Below are 25,375 nucleotides of genomic sequence, written 5' to 3' on the forward strand. Positions count from 1 at the left end.
CCTGCAAATTTGTGACAGAAAATCTCCAGAATTTTCTCCCCCTCGCTGCCTAATCTATTTGAATACACTCCAAAAAATCCAAGGGCCTAGTCTACTATTAAGCAATATGGTTTTCTTAGATTTTCAGCTGTATTTTCATTTCCTACTTCATTGCCCTTCCTCCACAAATTCAAGAAGTCACAGCACTGCCAAAGCAACCACATTAAGGACAACTGTTCAGTAACTGTTTAGAATACTAACATTTATGCACCTTTCTATGAGTACAATTGAAGCGATTTACATATATTATATGCAGGTACTTTTTTCTGCCCCCTTGTGGGCTCCCAATTTAAGTTATGTACCTGGGACAACGGAGGGTGAGGTGACTTGCCCAGGGTCACAGTGAGATGCAGTGGGAATCAACCCCAGTTCCCCAGGTTCTTAGCCCAATGCATTAATCATTAGGCTACTCATCCACTCCTTACCCACTAAAGTGCCAGCATGCACTCATGGACAGGACTCCCAGTAACTTGTAAAACTTACACATATTTCTGCCACATTTAGGTGACCGCACTTATGCCAGCTCTATGGCTGGTGTAACTTCAGGCAAGTAATGTTAGGTGTGTCAATACCATGTTATGATAGGGGAGAGTGTGGCGTAGTGGTTAAAGCTACAGCCTTAGCATCCCGAGGTTGTGGGTTTAAACCCATGCTGCTCCTTGTGACCCTGGGCAAGTCGCTTAATCCCCCCAGGTACATTAGATAGATTGTGAGCCCTCCAGGACCAATAGGGAAAAATGCTTGAGTCAGGTGGAGCAGGCCTCATCCAAGGCAAGACAGATCATAGGTTGCATACGCAGGGGTTTCGTTAGCCGTAAGCCGGAAGTCATTATGCCTTTGTATAGATCCATGGTGAGGCCCCACCTGGAATACTGTGTGCAATTCTGGAGGCTGCATTATCGCAAGGATGTGCTGAGACTGGAGTCGGTTCAGAGAATGGCCACCCGGATGGTCTCGGGACTTAAGGATCTCCCGTACGAAGAACGATTAGACAAACTACAGTTATACTCACTCGAAGAGCGCAGAGAGAGGGGGGACATGATCGAGACGTTCAAGTATCTCATGGGCCGCATCGAAGCGGGGGAGATATCTTCTTTTTCAAGGGACCCATGGCAACAAGAGGGCATCCGTGGAAAATCAGGGGCGGGAAACTACGAGGTGACACCAGGAAATTCTTTTTCACTGAAAGGGTGGTTGATCGCTGGAATAGTCTTCCACTGCAGGTGATTGAGGCCAGCAGCGTGCCTGATTTTAAGGCCAAATGGGATCGGCACATGGGATCTATTCACAAGGCAAAGGTAGGGGAGGGTCATTAGGGTGGGCAGACTAGATGGGCCGTGGCCCTTATCTGCCTTCTGTTTCTATGTTACCTGAATAAATTCATGTAAACTGTTCTGAGCTCCCCTGGGAGAACGGTATAGAAAATTGAATGAATAAATAAATAAATAACGGTTACATAAGCATCCACAGACTAATTTGCATCATTCAGGGGTCCTTTTACTAAGACGTCTTAGTGCGCTAAATGCTAATGCGTCCATTATATCCTAGTAAAAGGACCCCTTAGTGTATCTGCCACAAACTGTATATAGGATGATGTCCCTATGAGGAAAGGCTATAGTGGCTAGGGCTGTTCAGCTTGGAGAAGAGATGGCTGAGGGATGGTATAACATAGAAACATGATGGCAGATAAAGGCCAAATGGCCCATCTAGTCTGCCCAGAGGTCTCTAAAATATTGAGTAAAATGAGTATATACAAATCACTTGTTTACTCTTCCAAAAATACAAGGACTAGGGGGACATGCAATGAAACTATTAAGTAGTAAATTTAAAACAAATCAGAGAAATATTTCTTTACTCGTTGTGTAATTAAACTCTGGAAATCATTTCTAGAGAATGTGGTAAAATCAGTTAGCTTAGTAAGGTTTAAAAAAAAAAAAAAAAAGTCTGGATAATTTCCTAAAAGTCCATAAGACATTAAGATGGGATTTGAAAAATCCACTGCTTATTTCTAGGATAAGCAGCATAAAATCTCTTACTTTTTTGGGATCTTGCCAAGTACATGTGACCTGGATTGGCCAGTATTTGAAACAGGACACTGGCCTTGATGGCCAGAATGAGCATGCTAATGTTATGTTACATTACATTAGGGATTTATATTCCACCATTACCTTGCGGTTCAAGGCGGATTACAAAAGAGTTAAAGAGGGTATTTTACAAAAAGTTTCTGGTCCTTTTGGGGGGAAAAAAAAAAAGAGTAGAGCAGGTTGATTTGGGGGTTCGGGGGGTAAGAAGGATGAAAGAAGGAAGCTTGAGAGGTTAGGACTTTTTCAGGGATTTTTTGAAAAGTATAGTCTATTTCTTTTCTGAAAGTTTTGTAATCTGGGGTCGTTATCAGAAGGTTGACGATTTGGTTGTTTATTTTTGCTGCTTGAGTGGCTAGGAGGCCATCATATAGTTTTTTTCAGTTTAACTTCTTTGATTGGCGGGTGTGTGAATGGGGTGTGAGTTTTCCTATGTTTGGTTGAGGTGGTTTGGATGAGGCGGTTGTTCAAGTAGGTTGGGCTATCTCCGTTTAAAGTTTTAAATAGTAGACAGTAGAATTTGAATAGTATTCTTGCTGGAATTGGAAGCCAGTGAGAGTTGAGGTATGCCTCTGTGATGTGGTCGTGTTTCCTCAATGAGTAGGTGAGTCTTAGAGCTGTGTTTTGAATTGTTTGTAGTTGTTTCGTTATTGTAATAGGGCACAGGAGATAGAGAATGTTGCAATAGTCTAGTAGTCCTAGTATTAGCGATTGTACTATGAGCTGAAATTGTGTTTTCTCAAATAATTTTCTGACTTGTTTTAAGTTTCTCATAACTACAAATTATTTCTGTATTGTTTTATTGATTTGCGGTTGCATGGTGCAGCATCTGTCTATTGTTATTCCTAGTAGTTTTAGGGTGGGTTGTATGGGGTAGTCAATTGCGTTGATTTCTATGTTGGTTATGGTTTTGTTATTTTCGAGGAGGATAAATTTTGTTTTGTCTGGGTTCAGTTTCAGTTTTTGATCTTTCATCCAAGTCACTACTGTTTGAAGTGTTTGGTGTAGTGTGTCTGTCATGGAGGGCTTTGGTTTATCAAAAGGTATGAGAATGGTGATGTCATCTGCATAACTGTAGGAAGATAGGCCTAGTTTGTCCAGGTGAGCACCGAGGGAGGCAGTGTAGAGGTTGAAAAGAGTAGGGGATAGTGGCAATCCTTGGGGTACGCTGCAGGGGTTTGACCAAGTTTCTGATTTTACTCTGTAGGTTCTGGATTTTAGGAATCCTTCGAACCATGAGTATACTTTCTGTGATACCTATTGTGTCCAAAATTTGTAGTAGGATGTTATGGTCCACCAGGTCGAATGAAGCGGTCAGGTCCAGTTGTATGAGCATCATTTTTTTCCCCTGTACTGAGGTGTTGTCTAGCAGTGTCCATGAGGGATCCTAATAGCGTCTCTGTGCTGAAGTTGGTTCCGGATTGCATGGGGTAGAGTATATTGCGGTCTTCTAGATAATTGGAGAGGAGTTTGGCTACTAGCCCTTCTATTATTTTGACATATAGCAGTATGGAGGTAATGGGTCTGTAGTTGGATGGATGGTCCGTTGGTCCTTTAGGGTCTTTTAGGATCAGGGTGATGATGATTTTGCTGAATTCAGTTGGGAAGATGCCGTTTATGAGCGTGGTTTGTATCCAATGTAGGAGAAGAGATTGATATTTAGTGCTGGAGGATTTTAAGAGATATGGAGGACAGTGATTGAGATCACATGAAGCATGGCTGTACTTTTTGTAGAGCTTGTTGAACTCGGGCCATTGTATGTTGGGGAATTGGGACCATGTTCTATCTGCTACAGTTGAGTCTTTATCTGTGGGATGTATTGTGAATTCCATAATGTGGGTTGGGGCATCATTGATGGTAGCTCTGGCATTTTTAATTTTGCTCTGGAAGTGTTCTGCTAATAGGGTGGCTGAGGGTGGGGGGAGGTATTGATTGTGGTTAGGTAGGGTTTGGTGTCTGTTAGGTCTTTTAGTATTTGAAATAGTTTTTTAGTGTCCTGGGTTTCTGTGCCTATCAGGCTGGTGTAGTGTGCTCTTCTCTTGTCCTTTAGTTGAAGTTTGTATTGTTTGTTAATTATTTTCCAGGCTGTTTTTGTATGACCTAGGTTAGTTTTTCTCCATTTTCTTTCTAGTTGTCTACATTGACTTTTGAGGAGTAGTAGATAGTTGTCAAACCATTTGTCTGATCGTCTGCTGATTCTGGTTTTGGTTTGTACTGGTGCTAGTTCATCAAGGGTGTTGGTGCTCAATTTATCCCATTGTGAAATGAAGTCTAGGGGGTTGCTTTCTTGGATTGTTTCATCTATTTTAGACCAGAATTTGGAGGGTTCAATGTGTTTGCATGAGGTGTAAGTTATTTTTTTGGATTTTAGTAAGGTTTTGTTTTTGGTCCAGTTGATGTTGAAGATGTATGTGTAGTGGTCTGACCAGAGGGATCGTGTCCATGTTCCATTAGATGTATGAATTTCTGTTAGAGAAGGTTGATGAGTCATGAAGGCTGTGATATCAAGTTGGTGACCTTTCTCATGAGTGGTTTGTGGATTTAACATTTGGAAGGATAAGGCGTTGAGAAATGAGAGAAAGTTATCTACTTGTTTAGATGAATGGTCTTCAAGGTGTAGGTTAAGATCTCCTAGGATAAGGTTGTAGGTTTCTGTTAGTGAGTTTTAGTAAATGAAGTCTTCAAATTCAGGTTTTGCTGTATTCCAGTTTCCCGGTGTTAAGTAACAGAACATGCAGTTTAGTGTGTCTTTTAGTGTGGTGCCTGCGAGTTGACATGCTAGAAGGTTCATGTATGGGGTGGATGTTTTTTCAATTACATTTAAGATTAGGATGTCTTTGTTTTTGAATTCTTTATTCATTTTGGCATATTACAACAAGTGTAATAGATAAAATCATATGAACTTATAAATACACACTTAAGAACATAAGAACATATGTGTAGTGGTCTGACCAGAGGGATCGTGTCCATGTTCCATTAGATGTATGAATTTCTGTTAGAGAAGGTTGATGAGTCATGAAGGCTGTGATATCAAGTTGGTGACCTTTCTCATGAGTGGTTTGTGGATTTAACATTTGGAAGGATAAGGCGTTGAGAAATGAGAGAAAGTTATCTACTTGTTTAGATGAATGGTCTTCAAGGTGTAGGTTAAGATCTCCTAGGATAAGGTTGTAGGTTTCTGTTAGTGAGTTTTAGTAAATGAAGTCTTCAAATTCAGGTTTTGCTGTATTCCAGTTTCCCGGTGTTAAGTAACAGAACATGCAGTTTAGTGTGTCTTTTAGTGTGGTGCCTGCGAGTTGACATGCTAGAAGGTTCATGTATGGGGTGGATGTTTTTTCAATTACATTTAAGATTAGGATGTCTTTGTTTTTGAATTCTTTATTCATTTTGGCATATTACAACAAGTGTAATAGATAAAATCATATGAACTTATAAATACACACTTAAGATATCTTTGATTAGGATTGCTAGTCCTCCTCTTTTTTTCTCTCTGCAGACCACTGTTATTTTGTATCCCTGTGGGCAGGCTTCCGTTATTCTGGGATCTGGTCCGAAGTTAGCCAGGTTTCTGTGAGGAAAAGGCAGTCCAGGTTTTCGTTTATTATCCAGTTTTTAATAAGTTCTGTTTCTGGGCCTAGGGCTCTGATGTTTAGGTAGGCACATATAAGTGTAGTGGTTTCTGAATGATAATTGTGAGTTGTTTTAGGGTAGATGAGTGATTTAGGGTGAGGGTGAGGTTTGGTCTTAGGGTGTGTTGGTCTTCTTCCCCATACTTGAGTGATGGGATGTTGAATGCTGTGTTGTTGGTTCGAGTTTCTGTCTATTGAGATTCTTCTGTTAGGGTGATGGATTTTGTTTGTCGTAGAGGGGGGTGTTGGGAGGATGTTGTTTGCTACTGCTTCCCAGCTGGTTATAAGGAGTATCAGTATGGTGTTCTGGGCTTGTGATAGTAGCTTCATTTTGGTGGTTGGGGGAAGGTACTTGAGGAGCTGACGCTCTCGGTGATAAGGTTGTTATCCTTACATTGTATCTGGGTGGTTAGAGGTAGGAGTTTTTATGGTAGTGCTGTGGGAATATTAGTTTGGGAGAGGAGGTTGCGAATTTGAATGGGTTTTAAAGAAATTGAGTGGATTATGTTCTAAGATTTGTATGATTGCACATAGGAGCAGACTTCATTCATGGAATATTATAACTTCACGGAAAGTTCGTGATTAAGATAAGCACTTTGAAGCCACTAGCATGACATTTTCTGCAGAAGCATGAATATCTGGGGACTTTCACCGATTTTCACTTGAAGTATAAGCTATTTTCTCAAGTGCAGCTTGTTTTACTCCAAAAAAAAAAAAAAAAACCCCCACACAAATTTTGAATAATTTTCATTTAGATTTCTGTACATGCAGAGCTAGAAGAGACGATCACTTTGGGGCTGATTCTGGAAGTGGCATCCGCCACATATCAATCACCAACAAGCGCCGCTTCCAGAATTATGGCTTGATGAGACCCTAGGCACTTGCAACATAGGCCAGGGTTTCACAGGCCTACATTTTCGGTTCCCAGGGTCACATCAGAATTGCAGTCAGCGGCGCATAGTGACGCCTAAGTCTCGTGCTGCCCCTAACCACGCCTCAGCATCAATGCGTGCTGCCAGCCGCCAAGGAGATTGGTGCTGGTCAGGAAGGCTGTTAAGCGGTGGCTATTTTTAAATCACCTTTTAATTGGTTTTAAATGACACCGTCAATTACCGCATTATCACCAATTAAAGCAATTAAGTAAGGTGGTGGTAGGACACCTCCGCTGCCCTTCAGTGGTCTGACGAGAATCAGCCCCTTTATGACTAGCCCTTTGTTAAATTGAATATCTCAGTATAAGACTAAGAGAATATTGTGGCTGGGAGAAATAGTTTCTATACTAGAGTCCCAAAAACAAATTCTTTCTCCCACCCCTGTAGCCTCAGGAAAAGACAAGGAGGCCTTCCCCCCTCCTTATATGTAGTCATCGACAAAATGATCCACTGGGTAAAGTGGGGGGCATCAGTACAAATAAATCCTGAGTCACATAAAATGCAGCAGCAATTCCAAACTTGCAGACAAGGTGATGAATTATCTAGTTAGTGTCTCTACCGTATTTTCCTTATTCTTTATTCTCTATGCTGCTGGTTACAGCAGTGACTGAAAGCCAAGGAAGCCAGATCCTACTGATGCTTGTGTCACTTAATCCTCCATTGCCCCAGGTACTAAAACAGACAAGCTTTCTGGGGACAAGGAAATACCTTCAGTACCTGACCATAACTCATCTTGAGCAACTGAAAAAAATGTGCGTACAGACAGTACACAGAATGCCTATTAGGAAAATTAACTCACAGTCTCAATCGAGGTTCAACACATCTGACAAAATAATCAAACTCATCTTCGTCCTCTTCATCCCATCTCCTCCAGATGTGCCGATAGAAAAATCTTTAAAACAAAAGGATGAAAAAATGCTAGGAAGAAAAACTCAAAACCAGAAACCACCCAAACTATAAAGAGATTATGTACTTACCCTGGTAAGCTCTTTTCCAGTAGATAGGTGAGGCATTCTAGACAGTAGGGTTATTTCCCCATAGCCACGTGCTGCTGCAGAAGGAATCCACTCCGGATTTTTCACTCTGCCTCTGTTGTACTTCTCTGGGCTCTCTAGCTCTACCTTCAGTTAGTACCCAAGCATGTAGAGCCACCCAATACACGTGAATTTTGTAGCAACAGGCTTAAACTAAGCGATCTGCTCAAAAGTAATTAAACAGTACCATTAACCGCCAACACAGGCTTCAAAGGAGCCAGAAACTACTCCCCGATAAATTGAAACATATATACAAATTCTTCCCAGCCCTCAAGAGCCAACAGCATCCGAGAATCAGCTTGGAGAAGCATAAACAGACTGAAAACTGTAAGTAGACACAGGAAGGGCAGGAGTCTAGAATGTCTCACCTATCTACTGGAAAAGAGCTTACCAGGGTAAGTACATAATTTCTTTTTTCAGTGTAATAGGTGAGACATTCTAGACAGTAGGGACGTACAAAAGCAGTCCCCCCGAAAGTTAGGGCGGGCTTGCAGCACTGACCCTTAAGACTGAGGCCCCAAAGGTGGAGTCCTGTCATGCCACCATGTCCACTCTTTAAACTTGGCAAATGTGAGAAAAGAAGACCACATTGCCATTCTGCAAATCTCCTCTGGGGAGACAGCTCTAGCTTCGGCCCACGAGAAGCCACACTCCTAGTAGCATGTGCCTTGAAGGAAACAGAAGACTGTTTCCCAGCAACAAAATGGCTCTATGGATCCATCTGGAAATTGTGGTCTTGGAAGCGGGAGCACCCCGCTTAGCTGAATGAGTCAGCACAAACAAATGGTCAGAGAGACGAAATTCGTTAGTGATCTCCGAATAATGCAGAAGAACTCTGTGCACATCCAATTTCTTCAGCAGTCAACCATATGTCCTGGAACCAGTAGGCTGAAAGGTAGGCAAGCTCACTTCCTGATTAACATGGAAAACCACTTTTGGCAAGAAGGAAGAAACCATCCAAAGAAAAACCCCAGTCTCCGAAATATAAAGGAAAGGTTCTCTGCAAGACAGAGCCTGTAGTTTTGACACATGTTGCGCCGAAGGAATGGCACCAGAAAAATGGTCGAGCATCAAAGCCAAAAGGGAAGCATCTCGAAGGGGCTCAAAAGGTGCCTCGGAAAGGCTAGATGGCACCAGGTAAAGGTCGCTGAACTGGCGGTCTGACCCAAAGAAACCCCTGTATAAATCCAGCGACAGCAGGAAGAGACAATGAGGACAGACACTTTCGGGATCTAAAACAAGAAAGAGAGTCCAGTCACCTGAACCCGAAGAGAAGCCACAGAGAACCCTTTATCCAGACCAGCCTGAAGGCAGGTGAGAATCAGTAAGATTGGAAGGCCTTCCAAGCCTTAACGTAAGCCAAAATCGTGAACAACTTCTTAGGACTCAAGAAGAGTATCAACAACCACAGCAGAATATCCTCTGAGCTCTAAGGCTGTGAGCTCAAGAGCTATGCCGTAAGAGCAAAGAGACTCAGAACCTCCAAGGACACTAGACTCAGTGGGAAGAGGTCCAGACAGCCGCTCAGCCGAAGGCTGCACCTCCTGCGTAGATGAATCAGATCTGCATATCCATAAGGCTAATCTGGAGACACCAGAACTACATGGCCCAGATAGGCTGTGATCTGTCGAACGATCTGCTCGAACATCGGCCAAGGAGTAAAAACATGCAGGAGAATCTCCTGAGGCCACGGCTACACCAGAGCATCTAGCCCCTCGCTTCTAGGTTTGGTCTGCGACTGACTAAGTGATCCACTTTCTTGATTCTTGCCGTGGCTAGGAGGCTGAAGCAGGCCCAACCCCAGCACTTCACTACCGCTGCAGACAGGGCTCATTCACCCGGATCTAGAATCTGTCTGCTGAAGAAGTCTGCTTGAACATTGTCTACTCCCACCACATGTGCTAGGAGGTGTTCCGCCTAAAGAGCAAGAAGGTGGGCTTCCTGAGCCAGAGCAGTGCTCTTGATCTTAAATAAGCGCAGGACCACAAAAGCATCCCCAGGCTCCAAATATCCCAGAGGGATCCACTGATCTAGCACTCAGTCCCTGATCTCCTGCCTCAGGAAGCACTGCGCCTGCAAATAAGGGGTCAGCAAGTAATCCGCTTCAGGATCCTCCCAGATCAGGGTCAGGAAGCATAAGCACACTGGCAGGCCGAATCGAGGAAATGTCCAAAGGAGTAACACCACCGAGAGATGCTGTGGAGGTGGATTGTGACTGCACAAGGGGAGAACACTGGTTCTGAGGTTCAGAGCACTAAAATTTCCTAAATTCAGAAAACGTATCTGGCTCCTGGAGCATAGAATCACCCTAAGATGACTAAAATTTGCGTATCTTAGGCTGCGAAGGGTCCGCAGCCTGGCAGATGGAATTACCAGCTGTGCCGAGCCCCGAAAGTCACCCCACTGGGCTAGCTGAGCATTTGGTCATCTGCTTCAGCAGGGGAGAGGCTAAGCTGGACGTTGCATTACGTAGCTCACAAACGCTCTAAAAATGCTAAAATTTGTGCAATTCTGGCAAGAACCCACATGAGGAGAGCCCAGGGACTCCATCCCAGCAGGTTTCCAGGCAAAATTTACAGTTTTGAAGAAGCAGGGAGCTTTAGAAAAAGATATTGCTAAAAATCCAAGATGGCCACCATTAAAAAATTTGCGCCAGAATTGCAATATTTTTCACACTTCCCAAACTCTAAAAACGGTGATTTTAGGATTTTTCAGGAGGGAGAACATAGGGGAACATTCAGAAACACTCAAAACTCCACTTTTCCAAATTCTTTCGATTCCTCTTACAGGCTTTTAGCTTGTGTGCTCACTGTGATCTGACAGAATCTGTGCTGTAGCCTGTTTTCAGCTCTCTCACAATAACTGGATGAGAAAATTCACTGCTACAATGCTGGGAATGGTGCTGTAAAGCTGATCTTCAGGCTGCCAGTCAGACTCCTAGTCTGACTACACCTCCACCCCTGCGGACCACCGGATGTGCACTGGGACAGGCAGAGGCACGAAGACACCACCAAGCCTCCTAAGGGCGCCTAACAGCCTGCACTCAACCTTTGCTTAATAGGTGAGACCATGTCAGGGATGGCCCTGAGCTCCAGAGAAAATTATGCAGGCTGGCCAACAGGTACCCAGTGGGATTGGCTCCAAGCTGAAATTTGCTCCAAGCTGAAAAAGGTAAGAAATTACATCGAATTTAAAATAATAAAATGGGGAGAGCAGAAAAAAACACTCCTGCAGGCATGCTTACAGAAAGAAAGAACTGAAGGTGGAGCTAGAGAGCCCAGTGAAGTACAACAGAGGCAGAGTGAAAAATCCAGAGTGGATTCCTTCTGCAGCAGCATGCAGCTATATGGAAATAACCTAAATGTCTCTAGAATGTCTCACCTATTGCACTGGAAATAGTAATTAGTAAATTACAATTGCAATTGGACAGACTGGATGAGCCAGTTGAAGAGCATTTTTCCAAAACATGTCTTTTTTTTTCCAGTTTTGAACCATGAAATTAATTTTGTTTATCAAGGCAAAATTCATTTACTTTAGCTTAATCCTGTGTCAAAACTCACTCTCCCCGCTCTGCATAAAACGTAGATGACATCTTTTGGTATATCTACTTTATACATGAGAATATCCTGCACAGTTTCGTAAAGCTTTTTCCCATGTTTAAGAAATGCTTTGTGCCAGAGGTTCTCACCCAGCCAAATTTCAGAAAATTACATAATGCATATGTATGAGATAGATATGCACACAATGAAGATAGTGCATACAAACTTATTTCATGCATTTTCATTGTGAATAGCCTGAAAACCTAACTGGCCAGGTGTGCCCCGAGGGCTGGATTGAGAACTCTTGCTTTACACACAGAAAATGCTTCATAACATTATCTCATGCATACAGACTGAGCTCAGAGGCATTCTGGAAGGCAGTTTGTTTAGTGAACTCCACTATACATCATTAGACTTCTGTTGCTTTCTTCTCACTTGAAACTGAAATCTTGGGGCTGTGAAACAGGATTGCTTTGTGGCTAGGCTCTGCTATCAGAGTCTCTGTAGTTAATTTTCTAATTCAATTTGATTTTCTAAATCAATTTGAGCAGTTTGTCACCTCTGCGACTGAGTTTGTGGAAAGCTGGATGAAAGCAGACCTCCAGTTCCTCACCACGGACTCTGTTCTAGCTGCAAAACCTAAGGTTCCACACCCTCTCGTACCTGATGTGCTCTATTGCCAGTACTGTCTGATCAAATTCTCCCGATTCATCAAAAACTACACACAGCTCCTGCAGTGGCACCCGCTGCTCCTTTGCCTTCAGCAACTCTCTCAGGCACTCCTCCGTGAAGGCTTGAGTGTTTGACTCACACAGGAAAGGCTCACTCAGCCTCACTACAGCCTTCAGCGTGCTGTACTCCACATCTACCACCTGGAAGTCAGAACAGAAAACCATATGAATATAAAATTTTAGGACTGGAGGGGAATCTCAGGAGACCATCTGGAGCAACCCCCTCCCCACCTCCCCCCGCACCTACAGGCAAAACTCTACCATTCCTGTATCATCCTGTATTTGGATTTTGACAAAATATCTCATGAAAGACTTCTGAGGAAATTAGAAAGTCATGAGATAGAAGGTAATGTCCTATTATGAATTAAGAACTAGTGGAAAGATAGAAAAACACAGAGGTTTAAATGGTTAATATTCTCAATGGAAGAAGAGTAAATAGAGGGGTTCCCCAAGGGTCTGTGCTGGGACTGCTGCTTTAACAGTGAGATAATTAAATTTTCCGATGACACAAAGTTGTCCAAAGTTGTTAAGTTGCAAGAGGATGATTTTTAATGTGAACAAGCAAAACCAAGAAAACAAGCGACGATGATTCTGAAATGGACTTTAATGAAAAAAATCAAAGTTCAAAATATACAATAAAATAATCCTTATGAAAAAATAGTAAATAATCCACATAAAAATCAAAAGGTCATTTGGGTCCTGTGCTACTAGCGGACTATGTCCTTCTGATTTGTATGTGGATTATTTACTATTTTTTCAAGATGATTATTTTATTGTATACAGTGGTGCCTCACACAACGAACTTAATTCGTTCCAGGAGCAAGTTTGTTATGCGAAAAGTTCGTTATGTGAAACGCGTTAAGCGCAGTGACTAACGACTGCCTGCAGCGCCTGCGCGGAAGGATGCAATACATCGGCAGCGATCGTGGAAGCTCGGGCGACTTTGTTGTGTGAAACGAAGTTCGTTGTATGAATCATGACATGAAGTTCGTTGTGTGCAGCGTTCGCTGTGCGAGGCGTTCTTTATGCGAGGCACCACTGTATTTGGAACTTTGATTCTTTCATTAAAGTCCATTTCAGGATCATCGTCACTTCATAGTGTTTTCTTGGTTTCTCTTGGATTCTTATCGCTGTGGATTTCCTGGGGTCAATTCTCTTTGGTTTGTAATGTGAACAATCGCAAAGTGATGCATGTAGAAAAGAGGAATCTGAAATATAGCTACATGATACAGGGTTCCACACTAGGAGTTACCACCCAGAAAAAGGTTCTAGGTGTCATAGTTGAGGATACATTGAAACCCTCAGCTCAATATGCAGCAGCAGCTAAGAAAACAAATAGAATGTTAGGAATAATTAGGAAAGGCATGGAGAACAAAGATAAAAATGTTATCCGACCATGTGCCTCAGGCCCTGCCCCCAGGAGGGACCTAAGGCTCCCGGGCCTATTCTGATTGGCCCAGGCGCCTTAGGCCCCACCAGTAGGCGGAGCTTTGGGACGGATGGGCCAATCCGGCCTCATTCCGTCGATGGCTGCCTGCCGGACAGGCGGGTTTGGCTCCCGTCTGTCCGGCCAACTACAGAAAGGTACGGGGAGGGGGGTTGGGGGTGTCGTGGGGGTCGGCCAGGGGGGTCGCGGGTCGGCTGTGGGGGCGGTCGGAGGTTCTTGGGGGGGGCGGTCGTTGGGGGGAGGGGGGGTTTGCGTCGAGGGCAGGAGGGCCTGGGATCCCTCCTGCCCGTAATGTAGTGCAGGGTGGGGGTAGGGGGTCGCCGTGGCCAGGAGGACTTGGGCTCCCTCCTGGCCCGATATTGTCGGGGAGTTGGGGAATCGGCGGGGCAAGAGGGAGCTCAAGCCCTCTTGCCCCGATCGTGTCGGGGAGTCGGGGGGGCAAGAGGGCTTGAGCTCCCTCTTGCCCCGATCGTGTCGGGGGTGCCAGGGACCACACGGAGTCACCCACCGTACCACCCGATTCGGGTAAGCGCAGGTATCGGTGGGTGGCTTATTTGCGGGGGGGTGCCTTATTTTACATTTTTTTCTAAAAAGGGGGGGCTGTCTTATTTGATGGCCCTGCCTTATCATCGGGGAAACACGGTAGAAAAAAAAAAAAAAAATGAACAGTTAAGTCCCAGTTTTTGCCGCTGAGACTCTGCCCTCTCACTGTAAAATTAGACTCTACTTAGTCTGTCTTTAAATTTAAAAAATGTGTGTTGTTTTAAAAAACAATTATGTTTTTAGATGTATCTAAATAAAAATAATAACCAAAAATTTATCTTTTTTTATGTCATCTTAGCATATTTTATGCTACAGAACGAATTATTTTTTTTAACATGTATTGTTATGGGAAAACGCGTTTCACATAACGAACTTTTCGCATAACAAACTTGCTCCTGGAACGAATTAAGTTCGTTGTGTGAGGCACCACTGTATATAAAAACAAATCAGTATCCCTTCAAAGATAGGCACAAGTAGAAGATTTAAAACAAACCAGAGAAAATATTTTTTCACTCAACGTATAAACTCTGGAATTCATTGTTGGAGAATGTTGTGAAACCAGTTAGCTAGGCAGTGTTTAAAAAAAGAAGATTTGGATAATTTCCATAAGCCATTATTGAAATAGCTTGGGGAAAAATCCACTGCTTATTCCTAGAATAAGCAGCATAAAATCCGATAACTAGTCTAAGCCTTTCATGATGCCATTTATATTGAGTAATTGTGCTCTACTGACTTTCATGACAATGGAGAATAACCCCCCCACCCCTTTTTTGATATCTGAATCTAGCAAGTCACCCCCTCCATCTTCTGTTACCAGCTAATTAAAAGAACTCACCCTCATATAGTAGTTCTTAGTTCAGTCCTCAAAACACAACCGTCAGTTTAAGATATTCATAGTGGATGTGTATGAGATAAGCAGACCATACAAATTTCTCTCATGCATACTCATTGTGTATATCCTGAAAACCCAGCTGACTGGGTGTGTCCCGAGGATTGAGTTGAGAACTGCCACTTTACAGGGAGCCTGACACAGAAGATAACAACTCACAGCATATTCTTCCACCAGTTTTTCTGACAAAGCAGCTATTAGAATTTACCTATGGAAAGTACATATGGGTTTAGGAGCTTGGTCTGAGGATGTCGCTGGCCCAGAGGCTCAGTTCCCTCTTACTCGAGTGTGCATATATACATTAGAAAGCTGCACAGGAACAGGTTGGCGTGGATCCTCTTCATGGTTATGAAAATCCCACAGGAATGTGCAAGCCTCTCTGTGACCTTTCTATTCACCCAGGGTCCAAGAACCACCTCCTCCTATGTTCAGAAAAATTCAGTACAGCCATACTTGCTCTCTGCCCAAAAGACAGCGGCAGTGATTCCTAAACACTGCCAGAAGCCTTCTCTGACACGTTCCAAGCAGAACATGTCAGAGGCAAGGCTTCTAGGTCAGCAACCAGCAGCATCTAAGAACTGCTACCCATGGACTTTTGAAGAAACACACTGGAGACAGAGAGAGTTGTTGAACAGAAGAGGGCGCAAGACAAGTTGCATAGGTGGGGTGGCAGAGAGAGGAGAACTGTTGGGACATCGGGGAGGGGAAGAGAAAGGGAATATTATTGGACATGGGTGTAGACGCAAGGGTCTCAACATCCCTCCTTGAGGGCTGCAATCCAGTCGGGTTTTCAGGATTTCCCCAATGAATGAATATGCATGAGATCAATGTGCATGCACTGCTTTCAATGCATATTCATTGGGGAAATCCTGAAAACCCGACTGGATTGCAGCCCTCAAGGAGGGACTTTGAGATATGTGCACAAGGGGAAAAAGAAGAAAGAGGGAGCGAGAGAATCCTCTCCATATACCTGGTTTGGTCATTGCAGTTATAGCACCTGGCTGGGAGCCATACATTAGGCACTCCTTTGAGGACTAGAAAATCTTAGACCCTAAATTTGGCCACTATGTAACAATTATATGAGGGCTATAACTTCCTAGTTTCCCTGGAAAATACTGCATTCACAACCTGCTCAGTTGAACCCGAGTCCAAAGACCATCTGCATAAACCACCACAATGGACAACTTACGGATATTTCCTGTACCCCAGGCCTTCTTAGACCATTCCGGTTCTTCCTTTTATAGCAGAATGGTCTTTCCAAATACAATACTATAAATGCCTTGTTTTCTTGTCAAGCCATAGCTCAAAAGCAGAAAAATGTTATTGAGACACAACCCATAAACCTCTCTGATTCTCTAGGACCAATTGTTACAATACCTTTACATTTAACAAAATTTAATTTACCTCAACCAGCACCTCAAAGACATTTGTCCGCCAGATCGCTGCCCAGCCAGACGGCTCGAGGAACTTCTCCAGATACTCCATAGTGAACTGCAGAACCTCTGAGGGCTTACAATCAGCTGCAGGAAAGAAAATAAAACCTCATCAATTGAAAGAAGTTAAAATAATACAACGTAGGTTTTAGGCATCACTGACAATTTTTTTTCTGCATTTTTGCATCACTTTAAACCCTTATTTACTAAGCTGCACTAAAAATTCAGTTACAATGCTGAAACAGCAAAAGCTCTGCATTAACTGTTGGGGGTGTTTCCAGCATTTTTGGGAGGACAGCTATGCTATTAGTAGAGCAAAATCTACTACAATGCATTAACTACAGGTCCCCCTCCATATTCACAGGTTCAGCACGCATGATTTTGATTATTCATGGTTTTCATCTCGCTGATATACCTGCTGGTTGATGGACGTAATCCCACTAGTCTGGATTCATCTGCTGTTGATGACAAGGAATGGGTCTTTGAAATATTTTTCATGGCACCACACAATGGTTTTCTGTTCTTCAGGTTGGGGAGGGGCAAAGCTTGGCATGCAAGCTGAGAGGACACAAGGAGTAAGGGCCCTTATAAAGATAATTTTCTGTCCTGAGCTCTACTTCTGCTCCTATCAAGTCATCTTCCAAAAGCTCAAAGAATGATTCACAATTTACAGTTTCCTCAGGGTTGAGACACCATAAGAGATCTTCTGACAAAAGCTACCAACTCTTAACTGGATCCATCATAATCATCATCTTATGTGGATGTTAACCTACAGTTATTATGGGTTAGATTAATCATTAGCTCTTTATTACTAGTCTACAAGGGCTGCTGCCATGGATATACACAAATGCAATGTGGAGGGCATTGATTTGGGCTCTATGTAGCAACTGCACTCACCTTCTCTGTGATCCCTCACCCTCAGAGGCAAAGCCTAAGTGCTATCATGGTTTTTATTGCACATTGTTTTGAGCCAGGCAGGTCCATATTTATTGCTTGGGCCCGGATCTCCAGAGTTGTTAAAGGTAAGAGAGAGATTACCTCTAACTAGCATGTGCTGCCTGAATTTGTTTAGAGCATCTATGATATATTATTGTTATAAAAGACCTCCCCTCCCTATCTCAGGGTGTGCTAAACTTAGCATCCAAGGCTATGCCCACAATGTCCGAACTATGACTGCCTTGGTAGCTCATTTCTGTGCTTGTGATTGTTGCTCTGACATTGTTTTCCAAAAAGTTTGGTGTATTAATAGAAGGAGGCATAGCCCCTAATGGGGCACAAAAGATAAGTGTTTTACTTCCTATAGCACCTTATGCACTTTATATTTATTGTAATTATTTAAAATAATTTAAAAATACACAGCACTAGTCACTTTACCAAGCCCAATGATGAATATACCACCCCAGTAAGGGCATGAAAAACGATTTAAGCAATGCCTTAGGTATTTGAGGTCGGGTAATTTAATGTACCGGTAACTTGATACGAATTTGTTCTCCACCTCAATTGAGGACATCTGCAAAGCGGCCACTACTGTTTAGAGCAGGGGTGTCAAACTCAATCACATTAAGGGGTTGAAATCCAAAACACAGGCTAAGTTGCGGGCCAGACCTCGCCCCCATAATACTAATTGTAACAACATTTTTTTCATTCATTTTTCATATTCACACACAATATAATCTTATTAACAACACATAATACTTAACCACAAAATTAAACTATACAAAGCACACTGTATGTATGCTTCTCAACATTCATTCCTACCAGAACACAGATAACCCCTATGCAAATATGGGACCAAAAACTAAAAGTACTAATATATACAAACAAAACCCTAAGATTCAAGACTCTGTATGCAGTACAACCCCAGAGAAAAAGAAACAAGTGTATTTCTACCTGAACAGTGCAAAATGTAGACAGCAGATGAAAATTCTCAAAATTGACACAATTCAATGACTAAATGGAAAATAAAATCATTCCTCCAACTTTTGTTGTCTCGCTCCCTCCATGCTGTGCCTCAACTAGGTACCTCCCTCCAGCAGGTGTCTTACCTTCTGGCCGGCTCCCGCCTGGCCATTTTATGCAGCTCGTGGTGCAATCGATGCGGCGTTTTCATTGCCATCGCCAGTGTTATCTCCTGGCCAGCTCCCTCCTCCTCACTGCCACAGTGTGAACCAAGTTGCAGGCAGTGGCTCCTCGCGCGTCCATGCCTCATCCAGAAGCATTCCCTGACGTTGTGACGTCAGAGAGACTTCCAGTTCAGACGCACGTAGGAGCCGCCGCCCGCTGCTTTGTGCACTGTGGCAGTGAGGAGGAGGGAGCTGGCCAGAAGATAACATTGGGGCGGCAATGAAAACGCCGCATTGCATTGTGGGCCACATAAAACAGCCAGGCGGGCCGGATTCAAACAATGGGCCTTGAGTTTGACACCTGTGGTTTAGAGCAAAACTCCAGGAGAGACGGTCAGTTTGGACAAGCAGTTCTACAAAATCTATTTACTTCCTGATCACCAACTTTCCCCTCCAAACCTTTTGGGTTTTGCTAGCATCATGTTGATATATCCATTATCCTCATTCAGAGTCATGATCCTGGTAGCTTGGAAGTCCCACATGTGAGATATGCTTGCTTGTCCTCAGAGAAAGGAAAAACTGTTACCTGTACTAGGTGTTCTCCGAGGACAAGCAGGCATTATATTCTCACAACCCACTCACCTTAGCTTTATTACTGAACTGTAGGCCCCAGAAGTCAATGCTGGGCAGGAAGGCACCAGCACACATGCAGTATGGGCAATGCCTTAAAATTTAAAGTGACAGTGCACTTGATAGTATCCATACTGAATTCCATGGATGACATCACCCACATGTGAGATAGTGGTTGCTATGGATGGGAAGATTGAATGGGCCATTTGGCCTTTATCTGTTATCAACAAATTGAAACTTAACGCCACCAAAGCCATTTGCTTCTACACCACGCAACAGAACGCTATGAAAACATCCTCCTTCACTCTGGCATCACCCTCACAATGGAGAAATCCACTAAAGTGCTCGGATGTATCTAAGATGACACTCTCACGATGGAACTACAAATCTCTAATCTTCGAAAAAAGACCATCTACACTATGCGAAAACTACGATTCACAAGGCCATACTTTCACCACATAATTTTGCTCTGATCATCCAGATAATGGTTTAGCATCAATTAGACTACTGCAACTCCGCCTGCCTAGGCATCAACACCACCCTTATCCACAAACTGCAGCTCATACAGAACACAGCCGTAAGACTGATCTTCAACCTAAAGAAACATGATTCAATCTCAACGTTCATCAAACAACTGCACTGGCTTTCAATATCATCCCAGATCAACTTCAAAATATCATGCATCTTACAACACATACTACACGGAAACTCAGCTGCCCCCCCTTATTCAGTTATTCTCAACGGCTTGGTCCACATCCAGAAGAATCCTTAACATAATTCAGCTAAACCTGCCATCCACAAAGAACCTCCACTACAAGAGAATCTTCCACGCCATGCTAACCTACTTGGATATAAAAACCTGGAAAGACCTCCCTGAAGCAATCAGGAAGGAGATCAACTACATCTCATTCCGAAAAAAAGCTGGAAACTCATCTCTTCGACAACTAATGCTTTTTGCTTATGCCTATCTTCCCTCCCTCCACCGAGGCCCCTCTTCTTGCTTCCCTTGCCCCTCCCTTTTCCCCCTACCTCACTTGATATCCAATCAGTCGCCTAGAGCTTGAATAGGTTTGTGCGATTCACAAATGAAAGATTAGATTAGATCATGTTTCTATAATGCCCGCTTGACCTCAGAGAATAACTATTGTATTGTATCATCAGAACTTGTCTGTCTCTTCTCTACCTTCATCTGCTGGTCAAAGGCTATAACCCAGTGGACTGGTCTATCTGGATGATAAGGAAGACCTATTAAGTTTCTTGCATATCAACCAGGAAAAACTATGAGGACACTGACTGTATTAATATAGACCAGTACAGAATTATTTTTTTTTTTTAATCTTCAGCTCAGTTCTCTTTATGCCTGATATGCCCAATTACTATGCACATACTTGAATATAAACTTAGAATATTTGGCCAAACATCAAAAATCACATCTCGATTTATATTTGTGCCATCTGCCCTTCCCCTGCACTGTCCTCCATGCCTCTCTTTACCTCTCTCTTACATGAAGTCAAGCAATCTTTTCTATCTGCCTCTGCAGATAGACAAAAGCGTGACAAAAAGTGTGGTCAGCCAGTTCCCACCCCCTTCTGTTTCCTACAGCCAATGGGAAAATTGGGGTACAACGGTTGGTATCCTATTAGGGTGGCTGAAAACTAGCTGACTAAATGAGAAGATAGACTTCTAGGGGTATGGGAGCATGTGTGAGAAAGAAACAAAAGACAGGGTAGGCAGAGTGAAATACTAGGGAGGTCTTTTGGCCATGTGCTTCTGCCAGTGGCATATTAAATTTCGATTTATTTTTTATATTTCCTTTAGGCACAGTTAATCAGGTTCTGAAAAGAGCTGCATCTGAGCCTCACTAATGTCTGCTGCCCCTTATCTCAAAACTAACTTCAGTGAAGAGAGGTCTCAGCTGCCAGCTCCTAATTTTGGGGGTGATCCTAACTTCTAAGAAAATATATCAAGGCTTGCTCTAAACCTTGCATAAACTGATGCCATAATCCAAACAGCAACCAGCAATGCTTTATCCAGAAATACCACCGTCAGAAGCGCCAAGCATCAAGCATGAGACAGCGAGGTTCAGAGCTGCCTCTTCTATGCAGTCTTTGGGATCAGCCCACAAAAAGAGGAGAGACAGCACAGAGTGTAAAAAGAGCCTCACCTAGAATATAATCCTGATAGGCCTTAAAGCGCTCATAGAAGAGAAGATGATTTGTCTGGAAAACTTCTGGGAAAAGCATATTCCCATTTGGCATAAGGCTTGGTAAGGCAGTTCCAGGTTTATCATGACTGCCATAATCACTGCTAGTGTCGTCTTCATCTTGAAACAGCTCTGAAAAACATCAAGTCCTTTGTTAATATCTCATATCCAACCCAGAGTTTGGTGCTGCTATACTCTGTACATTATCTATAATGCAGATTATTTCATTCAAATATTAAAGCCACCATCATCTCAGAATTCAGATTAGATAGTACATGAAGACTTCCATATACCATACTCTACCAGACCTACCTGAACAGACAAGAAGCCAAGAGAAAAAAAGTGTTTCTAAACATGGACATTAGCCCTGAATAACCACACAGACTCAATCCAGAATCCGCAGGCCATATATTACGTATTTCCCCACATAGAGGCCACAGCCTATACAAAGGTTTGTATAGGCTATGGGGCGGGGCGCAGCTTACTTAAATGGGGCAGCCTTTCTAAACCTTTAAAATAATCCCTCCCCCCAAGTACCTTTTTAAATCATCCACCTTCCGTAGCTTTTTAAAATCCCCCTGAAATACGTCCCATGCTGCCGGCTGCCTCTTTGAGTCTTGTGTCAAGTGGTGCTATATTCTGCAATATCTGCATCAAATTTTTGTTACAACCAGCACATATATTACAATAATCTAGACAAGTTAAGACTAAAAGCCTGGACTATTATTTGAAAGACTAAAGGTGTGAAATTAAAATGAATTTTTAGCCTCCATAGCACTCTAAACACCTTAACAGAAACTTGAGCTTCAAAAATAAGAAACTTATAACTTTATTATCAACAATAATCCCCAGTATTTTGAGTTCCTTTTCCAACAAATGTGTTGTGTCATTAATAGTGATATCATTCAGTGGAAGAAAGTTATAACTACCCCTCCCTCACAATCTATCTAATGAACCTTGGGCAATGGGGGGATTAGGTGACATAGAAACATAGTAGATGACGGCAGATAAAGACCCGAATAATCCATCCAGTCTGCCCAATCTGATTCAATTCAAATTTTTTCTTCTTAGCTATTTCTGGGCAAGAATCCAAAGCTCTACCCGGTACTGTGCTTGGGTTCCTACTGCTGAAATCTCCGTTAAAACCTACTCCATTCCATCTAAACCCTCCCGGCAATTGAAGCCCTCCCCAGCCCATCCTCCACCATATGGCCATATACAGACACAGACCAAATGGCCACCCCAGCCCATCCTCCACCAAATGGCCATATACAGACGCAGACAGTACAAGTCTGCCCAGTACTGGCCTTAGTTCAATTTTTAATAATATTTTCTGGTTCTAGATCCTCTGTGTTCATCCTCTGTGACTTCCCCAGGATCACAAGGAACAGCTGTGGGTTTGAACCTACAACCTCAAAATGCTGGGGCTGCAGCTTTAACCACTGCGCCACACTAATGAATATGCATGGAGCAGATTTGCATGCCTGGCACCTCCATTATATGCAGATCTGTCTCATGCATATTCATTAGGGCTATCCTGAAAATCCTACTGGCCTGGTGGTCCTCCAGGAGAGGGTTGGGAACCACTGGCCTAGAAGGTTGATTGGGCGGTACAAGAAATTTTAAATAAACTTGAGAACCCAAGTAACCCATAGAACAGTTTATTTATTACATCATTTAAGGCATATCTTACACCCATATGCAAAAGTAACCACCCCGACCCTTAGGAACTAGTTGTACCACCTTTAGCAGTAATAATTGTAGCCAAATACTTCCTATAATTTGATGTCTTTCATGTCCTTGCCCACTCATCTTTGCAGACCTGCTTTAATTCACACATTCATAGATTTTTTTTTTGTGCGTGAATTGCTGGTTTCAGGTCCTGCCACAGCATCTCTAGTGAGTCCAAGTCAGGAGTTTGGCTAGGCCAATCAAAAAAATTTTAACACTGTTTCTCCTCTGCCATTCAGATGCAGGCTTGCTTTTATATTTTATATCATTGTCTTGCTGCATAACTCAATTATGCTCGAGTACAAGAATAAATTCACGTAAACTATTCTGAGCTCTCTGAGAGAACAGTATATAAATTGAATGAACAAATAAATAATAAATATGTGACATGTACAAGGGTAAATCAAAAAGTAAAGGTAAAATACATTTAACGACTTTAATAGAAGTAACTGTGAGCAATTCAACATCACTTTCCACATAGTTCCTGTGCAAGACGACACATTTGTTGTATCATTCAACTAGCTTCTACATTCCTGCAGAGAAGTTTTTCGGCTGCCCCTGAAGCCAGGTAAGCACTGCTTCTTTTATTTCATCATGTTTTGTCTTTTGCTCTCCAGGTCGCAGTGATGCACCCATAAGAACATAAGAACTGCCATCTCCGGATCAGACCCATGGTCCATCGAGTCCGGCGATCCGCACAAGCGGAGGCCCAGTCAGGTATACACCAGTGACAATTCTCTCCAGAATACTCAGATCTTCTTCATACCATTTCAGGAGCTGGGTGGCAACCTCCTCATGCTGTTGACCGTGCAGATCAATAAGCTGTTTGGGAGCCCACTGTGTGCAGACTTTCCTGTATCTTAAGTCATCATGCATTATGGCAGATGCATATCCATAGGAGAAACTGTTATAAGGCATACTCCCCATCAATGTGTTCTTGTGTGCATAATGTTGATGGCCAACCAGAATGACTTTCGTCAGTTACACCTGTTCTTCTTGCTTTAAACCTTTTTATCCACTCAAACCTTTCATTGATTCATAGTGCTATGTCCATACTGAGTCAATATCCGATGGCAAATTTCCACAGGTTTCACTCTCTCTGCCCAAAAAAGTGCACTACCGCAAGTTGTTCTTTGGTGGTGCAATCTTGCAATAGAGCGTTCATGTTTCTGACTAAAGGTCGAGCGCTGCACTGTGCAAGGACAAAAAATCCAACAGGCAATGTATGAGTACATATGTTGCATTTTGCTAGCTCTGTTCCGGTTATCATGTTATTTAACAATTGCCTTTAATTTTTTATTTGCCCTCCTATATAGGAGATATTACCAGAAAGGGGGGGGGGGGGGAAGAAACACTTTTTCACATCATTATATATAGATAGTTCCCTATTAAGGCAATTTTTTTTGTTGTTGTTGTTACTATTATGGCATTAGTGTAAATAAAAGATAAAACCTAAATCAGCCCTGGTAAACCGTTTCTACTCTGATCAGCGCATAGCTGGCCAATAAAACTAGTGCTGAACTGTAAAGATCAACCAAACTAGGAACATCCCTTTCTCCCTACCCTGCCCTTTACCATCTCGGCTTAAGTCATTTTGATTTTAGAACTGTAGCCGTTTGGAAGTTCTGAAACCCGGTCTGGGATTTTACCCCAAGAAGTGCTAAAGAGGACTCAAGGCGGCTCAACTACCTTTTTTGAGAAGCTCTAAATCTGCGAGAGATCCATCGCCCCCGGCCGGGCTATCGCTTTGGAGATGCTCATGCTCATCTCCCCCGGCTGGGCTCTCGCTTTGGCGGTTCCCATCTCCCCAGGCCTGGCTCCCATCGCCCACGGCCGGGCTCCCGCTTTGAAGGTTCCCATCGCCCCCGGCCGGGCTCCCGCTTTGAAGGTTCCCATCGCCCCCGGCCGGGCTCTCGCTTTGAAGGTTCCCATCGTCCCCGACCGGGCTCTCGCTTTTAATGCTCTCTACGTTTCGTTCCTCCTCTGAACCGGAAACCAGCACCTCAGACTCAGCGCAAAGCGTTTCCGTCGCCATGGGGCACCGAGCTCCCCTCCCTCCTCCTCCAGCGCCGGTGTCCCCCGTGTCTCTACTACCCGCCTCCTCCACTTCCTGATCTAGCCGCACCCGCAGAGGTATATTTTTTCAAATTTTCCCGGGCTTCGCTATTTTCCTCACCGTGACGTTACGATCGAAGGATTGTGATTGGCTGGTGTTAAAAGACAAGAACATAGCCGCAAACCAAGAGCAGAGCCGAAACTGGACGGCGCTGCCGCGCGCTTAACTTCGCCATCTGCAGGCCGGAGGTTGAGAAAGCAGCCCTCGCTTCCCCCATGAAAATAATGTCGGTAATAACACCACAAAGTAAAACCATTCTACTTCCCACTAAGCAACCTCTTTTGCTGAGTTTTAAGGTGAGAACTAGGCGTCCTAATTTTATTCCCCATTTTTGA

At 43.3% G+C, this 25,375-nt stretch overlaps 1 protein-coding gene across 1 annotated transcript in view; it reads right to left on the minus strand.

The window, feature by feature from the left end:
- Positions 1–25,096, minus strand: part of SHCBP1 (SHC binding and spindle associated 1) — a 70,076-nt gene extending 44,980 nt beyond the window's left edge. Inside the window, exons 1-5 of the mRNA XM_033940263.1 lie at positions 24,614–25,096; positions 21,155–21,325; positions 16,269–16,384; positions 11,918–12,126; positions 7,481–7,573 (exon numbers count right to left, since the gene is read on the minus strand). Of these exons, the coding sequence (XP_033796154.1) occupies positions 7,481–7,573; positions 11,918–12,126; positions 16,269–16,384; positions 21,155–21,325; positions 24,614–24,959 (935 nt within the window). The 5' untranslated portion in view covers positions 24,960–25,096. The remainder of the gene's footprint in view (positions 1–7,480; positions 7,574–11,917; positions 12,127–16,268; positions 16,385–21,154; positions 21,326–24,613) is intronic.
- Between the last annotated feature and the right edge of the window lie 279 nt (positions 25,097–25,375).

The sequence above is a fragment of the Geotrypetes seraphini genome, chromosome 4 (genome assembly GCF_902459505.1).
Source record: "Geotrypetes seraphini chromosome 4, aGeoSer1.1, whole genome shotgun sequence".
In the NCBI taxonomy this organism is placed as follows: Eukaryota; Metazoa; Chordata; class Amphibia; order Gymnophiona; family Dermophiidae; genus Geotrypetes; species Geotrypetes seraphini.